We start from the raw sequence: 12,692 nt of genomic DNA on the forward strand, positions 1-12,692 counted from the left end.
AATCTCAACTGCACAATTTATGGGGGTGGGGGACTGCGTTCGCGCTCTCCCCTGGTTTTAATGTTAAATAATAAATTTATGGGAAGCCAGTAGTACCGATATTTCATTATTGTTTAATGCTAAACTAGTAACTTAAGGCTTTCAGCTTTTTACCAGGCTTTTTAAACTTGCTTTATTCTGAAAAAACAGTTAATTGGTAAATCCAGTAATTAAAGTTACTTATTTTAAACAAATTTCATTGTCATGTCAGTATAATCTGTAGGAGGCGAAACAGGGCCATCATAGATTAAAAAATTAATTCTGCCAAAATCTTAAAATTTCCACATTCATCTCAGAATTTCTCATGACATTTATGGTGGCGGGGGGCTGCGTTCGCCCTCTCCCCTGGTAATAATGGAAAAATGGTGGAACTATAATTTTATTCCTTTTTTCAGGGTCACTGAACTGTTGTTCTGTTAATGTCCTTTAGTTACACTGCAGTAAAGGGCCTATTCAAAACCTCTGACTACTGAATTACTGAATGATAAACCGATTAAATCTATCATTTGATATATTAAAATGATTAATCAGTTAACAATTTAAAAATTACATAATCAGATGTACCAACATAAAGTTAGGCTGAAATTTTGGTATTTTAAAGAACAAAATTATCATAATTCATATAAAAGTTACTGAAGTCATTGTAACTGCAACAAGACGAGTTGTACGTTTCCTTGGTTCATTCAGCTGCCAAATGAAAGACTCAACAGTCCATCACTGAACCCTGCTGGTTTTTCTCAGACTGATTACAATGGTTTAGTTTTGTGTTCCTGTAAACTTTAAAATCTTCACCACATCATGTTCTTAAAACCGTATTTTAAAATTTTCTTCCCATTATACATTTTCAAAGATGCGTGTAGTTAAATACTTTCACAGTGCAGCTTTCTTTCAAACATATATTTATTTAATTGTCCCGTTTCTGGTCAGTGTCTTCTGTCGGATGTTCATGCAGCAGTCCGTTGCGTCGGGCTGTCAGAGAATCCCGCTCTCTCTGAGCGTGACGTTTACAGCCTGGATGAGCGTTTCGCTGTAGCTCAGCAGCCTGCCGTCATAAACCAGCTGGTCCCAAGTCAGTTCGGTTTGCATCTGAGATCTGAAAAGAAACCGAGAAAAACTTCATTCATATAAATTAAGAGTAAACAGATGGTTACTTTCACTCATTTGTTTCCACATATTTTCAAGGTTTGCTCACTTTTAATGCCTATAAAATGTTTTCCTTTTCCTTGTTTGCTTCCAAATTATGTTACATGATCAACATTATTTGTGTTTTTTTCTTTCTTGATGAAAGAAATGCAAAAAACTACAACAATGTATTGGCACTACAGTATATTGGAAAAAAAAAGGAAGTGTGCATTTCCACCAAGAGACTTCTGAGCTCAAAAAGTTGTAAATTTTTTAGTTTTTAAACTCAGAAAATGTCCAAACTTGACAATTTGACACAATTTTGTTGAACAACTGTCTGATGATTTCTCCCAACTTTCGCTGTCGCCGTTTTGCAGACCAGCGAAGCCAGCAGGGGGAGCCGTAAATGAAAAATAAGGATGTTATTATATCTTCTGTATGTTTTAGTTGGTGTCATAAAAGTTTTCCTCATTAATTTCTCAGTTTTTTTATTTCTTGATAACTTTGGTTGGAAAAGTCAAATAATTATTTTACACAATGTTTTTAACTTCCGTGTGATTATTTGTTTCTTATATTTTAGCTGATGTTTTTGCGATACAGCGATCAGGTGATTGGTTGTCATGAAGAAACAGGAAGTGCCGCTCCACCTGGTGTGGTACATCCGCGCGATGTTCCGGTCCACCCAGGCGCAGCCGTCCAGGCTGTGGGACTTGAGCACGCCGTGAACAGAGACAGAGCTGACGAGTCGAGGGTTGACGATGATCTTGAACTTTTCGTAAACATGATCTTTGGAGACGGGCTCCTGGTGGAGGTGGGCCAGGACGTCCACGCCCGGGACGCCCCTCCAGCGGGCCGGCTCGGTCCCGCCCCGAGGCAGCGTCACGTTGTTGGGGAACACGTTGTTTTCAAACATGTAGCATTTGTTCTGGGTGTACTTACTTTCCAGCAGAGGCAGCAGCTCCGTCCAGCTGAAGGAAGGAAACACTTTTTAAAACGATCGTCGATGTGATGACTTTCATGTTTCATTTCTGGTTATTTGGAAATCAAAACGTCACTCGTGTTTATTTTGGTTGGATCTGGGTTGTAAAGTTACACAGTCAAAAATAATCTGCAACACTTTGAGAAATTTAGTCTGACAAGGAAAAAAATGGGCTTAATTTTTTTATAGTCATATTTTCTTTATGTCATTCATTTATAAACAAGTTGTAGTTTAAAAATGAAATATTTAAATAGCAAGCTAAATATTTAGCTTTAGAGCTAAATGTTTAGCTTTAGAGCTAAATATTCAGCTTTAGAGCTAAATGTTTAGCTTGTTTAGCTTTAGAGCTAAATATTTAGCTTGTTTAGCTTTAGAGCTAAATATTCAGCTTTAGAGCTAAATATTTAGCTTTAGAGCTAAATGTTTAGCTTTAGAGCTAAATATTTAGCTTTAGAGCTAAATGTTTAGCTTTAGAGCTAAATATTCAGCTTTAGAGCTAAATATTCAGCTTTAGATATTAATATTAATTAATATTAATATTTAGCACCAAACTGATTTTTGGAGCAAACTAAATATATAGTTTACATCAAAACATTTAGTCTGTTAACTAAACATTTAGTTTGTAAACTAATAAACTAGCTTAGACCTTACAGCCAAATATTAATGTTAAATCTAAATATTAATGGGGTTCCATTTATAAAGTTACACTGTAAAACACACTTATAACTATCAGAGTTCCAAGCTAAATATTTAGCTTCATATTTACTAGTTTTGTTTTCAGTTTGAGAACAAAACTATTTTGTTTTCAAACTAAACATTTATTTTCCAAACTTAACATTTCTAAATATTTAACTTGCTGACTAAAAATGTTGCTAGCTAAATGTTTGGCTAATATACAAATTTGTTTGGCGATAAGTGGAAGTAGACTATCAAAATAAAAGCTTGGTCTTGTGGAGTTCTGAATGAACTTTCACTGCTGGATGAATTTCAGTCGTCACTGAAGTTTTTCGTACGTTTTGACCGTCTGGGGCAGGATGAGTTCGTCCATGTCGTGCAGAGCCACGTATTTGGACCGGTACATGTTCCGGTAGAGGCAGTCATTGAGCGCCGCGATCTGCCCAAAGTAGTGGAGGTCACCGGGGCCGTGGGAGGGCAGCCATCCGCGAGAGACATTCAGGAAGCCAGACATGGACCAAGGAATCACCTCCAAGATACCTGAGGAAGAGGAGGAAGATGATCTGAAGGCAGACTCGCCGTCAGACATCTTTACTCAGTCTGGACGCATATTATGGTTGAAGCTAAGTCTTTAGCTTCAACCATAATATTTAGCCTGTTAACTAAACATCAGTTTGAAGCTAATTTTGTAGGTTCAAATGAAATATTAAGTTTAGAGGTAGAGATTTAGATCCAACCCAAAAACATAGCTCGCCATGTTGTGAGACAAACTGCTGTATTCAATAAATGTGCAGAAACTGCAGAGGTAGCAAGGTCATAAAATAAAATCCTCGTTTCAGGACAGGAGGAAAAAAAATAATCTCTGAGTGAAAATCTTCAGTCAAATGAAGGTTTGTTTTCGTCTCCTTTAGAAAATGAAACTGCAGCTCCTTTCAGCAGCTGTTTCCTGTTAAAAAATGGTTTAAAAGGTGAAACAATTGTCATCCTGAGCAGCTTCCTTTCTGACAATGACAAAACAAAAGGAGGAGGAAGGAAGTTGGCCAATAGGAAAGCGAGTTTTGGCTGCTGCGACCTTTCTGTGTGACATTTGCACAGAACATGTTGGATTGAACAAACTGAAGAAGCATCATAGTTCTGCTCTACTTTACCTTTTCTGGTGTAGTAGTTCAGTACGCGTTGCGTTTTAGCGCTGCAGCTGGTTTTATAGACAAACACTTTGCTCACTCCCAGAAACTGAAACATTTCTAAACTCTGCACAAACTGCAAAACAGAAAAAATAAACGTTAAGACACATTTAAATTACTAACAGTATTTTAAAGCTGTAGGACGTAACTTTTATAAAAAAAATATTTCTCTACATATGTGTTGAAACCATGTTGTTAAAGTTTGGTTTGAGACAGATAATCTGTGAATAAACTCGGTTCCTCTGCCTCCTCCCAGTGTCAACTAGAAACAACCAATCACAGCCAGGAGGCGGGTCTTAGTGCTGTCAATCACCTCTCCATGTGGGCATGCTGTGAAATGCTAGGCTAGTTAGCATGGCCACCGATAACAACGGACAAACAGTCTTCCTGTAACAGTAAGTAGTTTCTCCATCATTGGCACATTTAGCAGCACATTTAGCAGCATGTTCACGAGTTGATTGACAGCGCTAAGCTCCTCCTCCTGGCTCTGATTGGTTGTTTTTGATGCATTTTTTCAGACAGCAACAGCAGCTCAGGGAGATCGATCTTTTCACAGATTATTGTTCTCGTATTGAACTGTCACAACATGACAGTTTTAACAAATATGTACAAAACTTTTTGTTTTTACAAACTGCAGCTTTAAGGATAAAATAAAGCCCCTCTCCCCTGTGCTTTCCCTCACACAGCTCCTCCAGACTAGCGGCAGCAGCAGCAGTTAGCAAACATCTGGTGGAGTCTGCTGAATTCATCGTGCAAACTAAAGCACTCCTAAGAACGGCTGTAAACGGCACCATGGAGAAACATTGTTCAGGTAGAACTTCTTAAAGAGACAGGAGCGACGGTCTGTCTGTTTACTGATCTGTAAACATCAAGCAGGAGAACTGGACTTACCTGCAGCACATTGTTGAAGTCGAACATGGTGGACAGACAGACGGTGAAGGTGTGAATGAAGGATTCCGTCTTTTTGTTTTCATTCTTCACCTCCAAAAATTCAGGCTGATGTTCCTCTGAGAGAAAACAATATACGTACATTTTGAGATATTATATTTTTAAACTCCCACCCTGTGCATGTTGCAGATCTATGGAGCTCCTTCAGTGACAGACTGCTGCATCCTGGATGCACAAAGGAGCGTAATCACAGATCCTTCCTCCCAGCAGTGGTTACAATCAGGATAAAAAAAAATAACTGTTTACATTCCTGCTGGTGTTTGCACAAATATACATTTTGAACAACTTAACATTTCCTTTTAATCTGAGTAAACAAAATTTAATATTATTTTCTCATGTTGTTAATTTGCCCCACCTGTGCTGCCTCTTATTCTTACTTTACTTTTATCCCAGTTTGGATCATTTACCTTTGCCACTGTGTGACAACTGAGGATATTTTTATTTATCAAGTTCAATTAAATATTTGAGTAATTTGAGCAAGAACATAAAATAAAAAGCTGCTTGTTTCATAGATTCAAACTCCAATTCAGAATTACTTTATTGATCCCAAAGGAAAATTAAACAATCTAATAAATCAATAACTGATCTGAACACCTTCCTGATTTCCTGAACTCTCCAGTATCACCAGCCAAGGCAACTCGTCTTGTTGCTACGGCATTTCAACCAGGAAGTAACTAGTTACTTTGACTCAGTTACAATTACTGCAGTAACTTTTAAAAAAGTACTTTTATGAGTATTTTTTTACTATGCTGTACTTTTTTATCAATCAATACTAAGGACTTATTGAATTATTCAATAATTCAGTTGCCTTTTTATCAAATATATTTTTTCTTGAGTGATTTCTTGGACTGCTACTTTTTAAAGATAATTTTCAGGAACAAGGCAGATCAAAGTGAATTAGAAAGACAAACAAACAATTAAAAAAAGGATAAAACGGTAAGGGTAACAACAACAAAAAGACAAAACTAAGACACAATTTTGACTAATTTGAGTTTCTCTACATCTAAAGTTTGTTATTGATGACTATTAATAAGAATAAGAACTCTACAGTTCATAAACCAGCAGGAGTTTCTCTGTCTCCATGTTTGATTCTTGTTCATTGTTGCTCTTAGCAAGAATAAAACTAAATGTTGGTTCCAATTGTTCTCGGTTGCTAAGTAAACAGTATTTTCCATTTTTGTTCTAGATTTGTAAAGTATAAAACTAAATGTTGGTTCTCCATGTTTGATGGCGTAAAAGTGTATTGAAATATCGCTACTCTTACTCCAGAATGTTTTGAAATCTGTACTGTACCTTTAAATCCCGCGGAGGCCACGGCGACGTGCGACGGCGTGTCACAGCTCGACGGTATGAGACACATGATGTCGGCGGTGCCGTAGCGGAAGCCGAAGTGGTCGCTGTGGATCTGCAGGTCGGCGTCTGAGACGTGGTTCTGGTTGTTGCGGCAGAGTAAGACGCAGCGGTAGCTGACCGTCTCTTCACGCAGCACCACTGCGATAACCCGAACCTGAGAAGACAGGAAGAGGTACGGTGGTTTTATTCACCAATCAGTAATTATTACAGTTATTTAGCATACATGCTAACCTGATACCTTCTGATTTTAGACGCCCATGAGTTCTATAAATCTATCAGATACATGACTGTATTACCGGTTAATGCGTTTTTAAAATCACAATCTACTCTTTTGATAAGAAATATGTAATATTTTTTAATCACATTAAATAATATTTTATTGGCAGTTTCTTTTGGTCTTTTTCTTGACAGAAACTTTTGCATTTTTTGATTGCTGCGCTAGCTTGAGCAGCAAAGCAAATGATCACCTGAAATAACTTTTAACTACATTATTTTAACTTAAACTTTATATAAAAACATGATGAAAAATGTAAGATTAAAAATCTTTATGGATTCAGCTATTTTTTATTTTTGCATTTATTTTTTTCTCATCTTCCCTCCAACTTTCTGAGTCCCCACAGCTCTCAGGCCTTCTGGTTCTGGTTCTGCTCTGCATCCAGAACCAAACTTGGAGAAGCAGCATTCAGCTTCTATGCACCACAAATCTGGAACAAACTTTCAGAAAACTGCAAAACAGCCAAAACCCTGAGTTGCTCTAAATCAAGGCTAAACCTGCCGGTCTACAGTTGCTTTTGAAACATTACAAATGGAGCATTGACTGTAAGGTGTTTTTATGGCTTTATTTTGTGTTTTTTTATGTAAAACACTTAGAACTGCCTTGTTGATGAAATGTGTCATATAAATAAACTGGATTAATTGATTCAAAATATTGTAATTTGAAATAAATCTGTGTTGTTAAGATTTGAACATCTTAACTAAAGCATCTAAAAAAAAACGTTTCCATTGCAGAAAAGAAATACAGAAAGGAGCGTGACTTAGGAAGCAGTGATTTAAGGCGGACTGGACAGTGACTTAAGGCGGACTGGACAGTGATTTAAGGCGGACTGGACAGTGACTTAAGGCGGACTGGACAGTGATTTAAGGCGGACTGGACAGTGATTTAAGGCGGACTGGACAGAATATTCCTTAATGAACACAGGGAATACTAAAAGCCGTTACTCGCCTGCCGTGGGTTTGTGCGGTGTTCTAGATAAGCCGATAGCAGCAGCGTCTTCGTCATGTTGACTGTAATAAATGAAGTTGCACCTTTTGTTCGAGCTGCACAAGGAAAAAAACAATCATTCTGTAAACTGTTGACTAAAGGTTAACAGAGAAGCGAGTAACTTACCTTTATGTGTAACATTCTGTATCCAGGACTGGAGTTGTGTTACTGTGCTGCCCATTTTTCTTGCTGGGATGGGTATCCAGCTCACCTCCTTTAAACATCTGCCCCCAAGCGGCAAATCAAAAGGAAAATGAGTGAAGTCATTTTAATCAACGTTTTCAGAGCTAATAAGGTAAACTGGTTACGGTCATTTCTTTCACTTTGTCAGTAGAAAGCAGTGATTGGACTGTGAGGAGTTGAGTGTTGACTTTTGCCATATGTCATTAGTTAAACTTCTGGACAAATGATGTGTGGTCATTATTCAGGTCTATGGTGAAGTTTAACACCCACAATCCATCACTGCACCAGATGTTTTGGATTAAAAGGCGGAAATATGGAAATATTCGCAGAGTATGTTGTGTCTGCTGCAAGAAAAGTCAGTTTTCAAATGCAAAGTATTGAAATTATTTTTGTTTTATTCTACTGTAAAATATCTTAAAACTATCAAATTTTGCTTTGTATTCAACAAGTCATAACAAATTTGAGCAGCCAAATATTTGATGGGATCACGGAGAGCAAAAATACTGAACAACTGATTGCATGTTGTGGTTGCGCCATCAACGTAGAGAGCGACATGTCCGCCATTTTGGATGTGGCAGTTACATGTCCGCCATTTTGGATGTGGCAGCTACATGTCCGCCATTTTGGATGTGGCAGTTACATGTCCGCCATTTTGGATGTGGCAGTTACATGTCCGCCGTTTTGGATGTGGCAGTTACATGTCCGCCATTTTGGATGTGGCAGTTACATGTCCGCCATTTTGTCCTAACTCTTTAATTTTTGCAGACTTATGAGACTCTTATGTGAACTTTGACTGAGAATCTATTAAAATTGGTGTCAATAAGCTCTGCTTATTAATAACCTTGACCTTTTGACCTTTAAACTATCACTAATACCTTCAAAATAAAGCAGCACAAATGCAGCAAAGTTAATCGACACCAAATTAGTTTGATTTCATAAATGTGAGAGAGTTTGGGAGTTGATCTCCGATGACCTCTGGAAGCCTTTTTATCGTGGCACAAATAAAAATGTTGCTTCACAAACCAACACAAACGTAGCAGAATTGATCGACACCATCAGGGGTTTGGGGATGGTAGGTTGACCTTTTGTGACCTTTCATGACCTCTGGAAACATTAATTAATTAATATTTTTAGATGATTGTGGCAAAATTTTTGCTGCACAAATGTAGCACAAACATTTGATACCAATTTTGTTAAACTTGGGTAACGTGGGGGTGATGGTTGACCTTTGGTGACCTCTGGAGATATTTCAAGCACTGTATGTGTGCATATTTAAACTGAAATTATCCTCACTGAAAGCAAAGCAGGACAGATGTCTTTCTCTGCGCACAAACTTGGTGAACTAAACCGTTTTCTGAATTAGAGAAAAAGGGAACAATGATAAAACCCAGTGAAGGATGTCAGCCACTCATGGAGGAGCATGAAAGTTTCCCGCAGCACGCTCAGCGTTTTAATAAAGACTCGTGTTGTGTTTAACAGTGACGGTGCTGAAACAATCCTCAGAATGTTTCCAGTTGGATCAGAGAAGTGGCGCCACTCACCTTTCCGCCATCTTGAACGTTATGAACACGGCAACCAGCAGGAGGATGAGGTTCACCAGCTGTTTCCGCTTTCGCAGGCAAGGTTGCTGGAAACCCATTGCTGAGATATTCAGTCCGTTCTGCTTCAGAAAACCAACCTAGGGAACAGAAAGTACCTCAGCTCAAGGTGCAACAGTGTAGCCCAGAGGTGCCCAAAGTGGGTCCTGAAGGCCCGGCGTCCTGCACGTTTTAGTTCTCTCCCTGGTGATAGTAACAACCTTTTCAGCTTGTCAATGTTCCTCTTAGGCCTCTAATGAGCCATCATTTGATCCAGGTGCGTTAAACCAGGGAGAGAACCAAAACATGCAGGATCCCGGGCCTCCAGGACCCACTTTGGGACCCCCTGGTGTAGCCCCTCCCCTGGGCAGAGCTGTGCTGAGAAAACGCTCGGTAAAGTCTGAGGAAGTGACTCTGGGCTCATCATTTTATACTTTAACATTTTTTAATAAATAATTTCTGCTTGGTCAGAAGTTTCAGTTCAAGCAGAGAAGATATGCAGAGGGATGCTGAAAAGAGAAGTCATTTAAGGAGAAATTACTCAATTAACCTACAAGAAAGGAGATAAAAAATAGTTTCCCAGTACCCTCAGCGCTGACATGGGAAAACTAAATACGCCACAGTATTCATTAACCATTAATTAATCAGCATTCATTGATATAAAACCGCCTTGAGTAGCAACACAGACTCCCACATACTTGGTGTGTATTGTGTGTATTGTGTGAGCCGTGCAAACGAATCCTCCAGAGGAATTTAGCTGTGGGGACAATAAACTGGCTTTAATTTAAAGGGGAAGTATCATGTATTTTCTAGGCATATAGAACCATTTTAAAGAATAATCAACTGGCTATGCTACTTTAGTTCTTTGAAATGCAGGATATAGAATAGTACTTAAAGGAAATTTTCCTTTGTAATTTAACACTTTTAAATTGGGCTTCTGTCTCTTTAAGAAGCTCCTGCTCTTTCTGAACTCTGCCTTCAGGAAGTCGTCCTATTAACCCTTTAACAGTGTTTTTACCAGCGTTGCTCTGAGCAGCAGCTCCTATAATGAGCTCAGCAGTTCCACCAGGTGTTTGCTAATTGCTGCTGGCTAGTCTGAAGGAGCAGAGTGGGGGAAGAGCTGCGCCATGAGGGCGGGGCTAGGCCCAGCCAGGCGTTTTTTACATCTGAGTGGTTGCCATGGAGATTAAAGGACGAATGAAGGCAACACTCCAGGTTTGTTTTTGATGAGGGAAGAACATTATAACATAAAAAGATTTGATTTTTCATGACACCTCCCATTTAATATAAATACAAGAACATTTATGTAGCCTTTTAAACAAAATACCCATGTCATCTATAAATACAAAATAAGCAATAGTGATGTAAACCAGGGGTGTCAAACTCAGTTTCACCGAGGGCCTCTTCAGCATATTGGCCCCCCTCAACGGGCCACATTGACGGAACCAATCAGGAGTCCCCAGGTCCAGTCCTCCAGTCTGCAACTTTTAGATGCATCCCTGCTAAAACACACCCAGACAAAAGGTTGACTTCCCTCATTCAGGTCTGTAGAGGCTTATAATGAGTCAATGGTCCAGGTGTGTTAGAGAAGGAACCATCTAAAGCTGCAGATGGTAGCTCTGGAAAACTAGACCTGGGCACCCCAGCATAAATGTATGAAATACAATGTTAAAAATAAATTAACACCTCATATTGTTAAATAAGCTTTGGAGCGTCTGGAAGCGCTTTCAAAACCTTTGGTTGAAATGGCCGTTAAATTCAAGTCTCCATTCCAGACCAGAGAAAACTAAAGAGAATGCAACGTTGTGTTAATCCATTTGAGGAGCCGGTAGTTTATCTTGAGGAAATAAATGACGATGCAAAAGTTAATTAGACTGTAACATGCGCAGTCTGCTGCTCAACCACTGCGGACTGCGATGACTTAGAAACCTCTGGAAGTAACTCATCCAGCGGATTTAACAAATGGATCCTTCTGGGTTCACGTTACCCAGGAGAGCGGCGCTCTGGAGGAGCTGCAGACGTGACATCTGTCCGTTTCGGAAAAACTAAAATTAAAATTAAAAAAAATCCTGGTAAAAGCTCACACCGGACCGCTCAGGGTAAAACACTCAGAGTTCAGTTGATCTGTTTGGATCAGACAGATCCGACTGACTGATGAATTAGTGCAGATTTTTCTGTAGATGGGAACCAGGAGGAAGTTGTTCAGACCCCAGCGGGTGAAGTGATGCTAATTTAAAGCCGTTTTCGCTCTGCAAGGAACGGAACGGCACGGGTTCAAAGTTGGGCCGACCGTGTTTTCATTAGAACTTCCGACCCGGTTCCATCCGGTTCCACTCAATCGGGCCGGTGTAACACCGGCCAAGCGGGGCTGCTTAGAATCAGCAGCTGATTGGTTTAGAGTCAGCCGTTGGTCGGGTCCAGCTGGCTCTCACTAAACTGGTCTTACTATATTTTGTAAAGAGTGCTCTTTTTAATATTTGTATTATTATTATTTTTAATTTGCGATGAATTCCTCTCAATATTCTGCCGTTACCTGGTCCCAGGATGAGGTAATTTTTTCCTCCGTTTACTCGCTGATGAACGAGGAATGAGAAAGTTTTCCGCCGCATCTCTGAGGAAAAGGTTTCGGCCGCTACATCGAAACCATTGTTTAGTTTAATGACGTCAGGTACAGTTTCGATGCTGCCCTCAGTTATATGCAAACACAACATGGCTGCAGTTCGGGTGGAACCGGACTGAAGCGAGCCGTTCCGTTCCTTGCAGTGCGAAAACGGCTAAAGTGAAGTCGCTTAATTTAATTTATTAAAAGTTATTGGGGCCTCAGTCAGTGGATTTTGTCACTACGGAGAAAAATGTAGATACATTTATCTGCTTAATTTATGATGGGATCTGGATTCACGGTGAATATTAACTAAACCGCATAAAATGTGGCTAATTAGCCGATGTTAATATGATTGTAATTTCACGGATAAAAATAGTACATGACCGATTTTTTTATGTTGTCGGTCAAGATAACGAATAACAAAAAAGTCTAGCGCGACCTGCCGCCCTGACACCAACTCACACACATCTTCATTCACAGTCTTACTTGTAAATCGATTTTTCTTTTCTTGGCCGTTTTGATGTTAGCTTGTCGATGTTTTATTCGCTGGGGAAAACAATAAGCAGTTTGAGGTAACTCTGCTGCTCTCTAGTGGCGGGAAGCAGTAATGTTGGCTGGTAACAATCGGAATGCATTGTGGGATATGTAGTTTGTAGTCAATTCGTGCTCAAAACCTATTTTAAGTCAATCATCGGCCTATAAAATGCTGGCGCGGGGGGTTGGGGGGGGGGGGACTAGCAGCAGCAGCTCGCCTCCCACTCAGCCCCTC

The 12,692-nt window shown here is 39.5% G+C and overlaps 1 protein-coding gene across 1 annotated transcript in view; it reads right to left on the reverse strand.

The window, feature by feature from the left end:
- Positions 1-880: 880 nt before the first annotated feature.
- LOC103152942 (uncharacterized) overlaps positions 881-12,692 on the reverse strand; it is a 17,058-nt gene continuing 5,246 nt past the window's right edge. Inside the window, exons 3-11 of the mRNA XM_007573648.2 lie at positions 9,286-9,422; positions 7,688-7,785; positions 7,523-7,617; positions 6,241-6,454; positions 4,891-5,006; positions 3,964-4,075; positions 3,154-3,355; positions 1,809-2,129; positions 881-1,132 (exon numbers count right to left, since the gene is read on the reverse strand). Coding sequence (XP_007573710.1) covers positions 1,012-1,132; positions 1,809-2,129; positions 3,154-3,355; positions 3,964-4,075; positions 4,891-5,006; positions 6,241-6,454; positions 7,523-7,617; positions 7,688-7,785; positions 9,286-9,383 — 1,377 coding nt within the window. The 5' untranslated portion in view covers positions 9,384-9,422 and the 3' untranslated portion in view covers positions 881-1,011. The remainder of the gene's footprint in view (positions 1,133-1,808; positions 2,130-3,153; positions 3,356-3,963; positions 4,076-4,890; positions 5,007-6,240; positions 6,455-7,522; positions 7,618-7,687; positions 7,786-9,285; positions 9,423-12,692) is intronic.

The sequence above is a fragment of the Poecilia formosa genome, unplaced genomic scaffold (assembly GCF_000485575.1).
Source record: "Poecilia formosa unplaced genomic scaffold, Poecilia_formosa-5.1.2 Scaffold337, whole genome shotgun sequence".
Classification (NCBI taxonomy): domain Eukaryota; kingdom Metazoa; phylum Chordata; class Actinopteri; order Cyprinodontiformes; family Poeciliidae; genus Poecilia; species Poecilia formosa.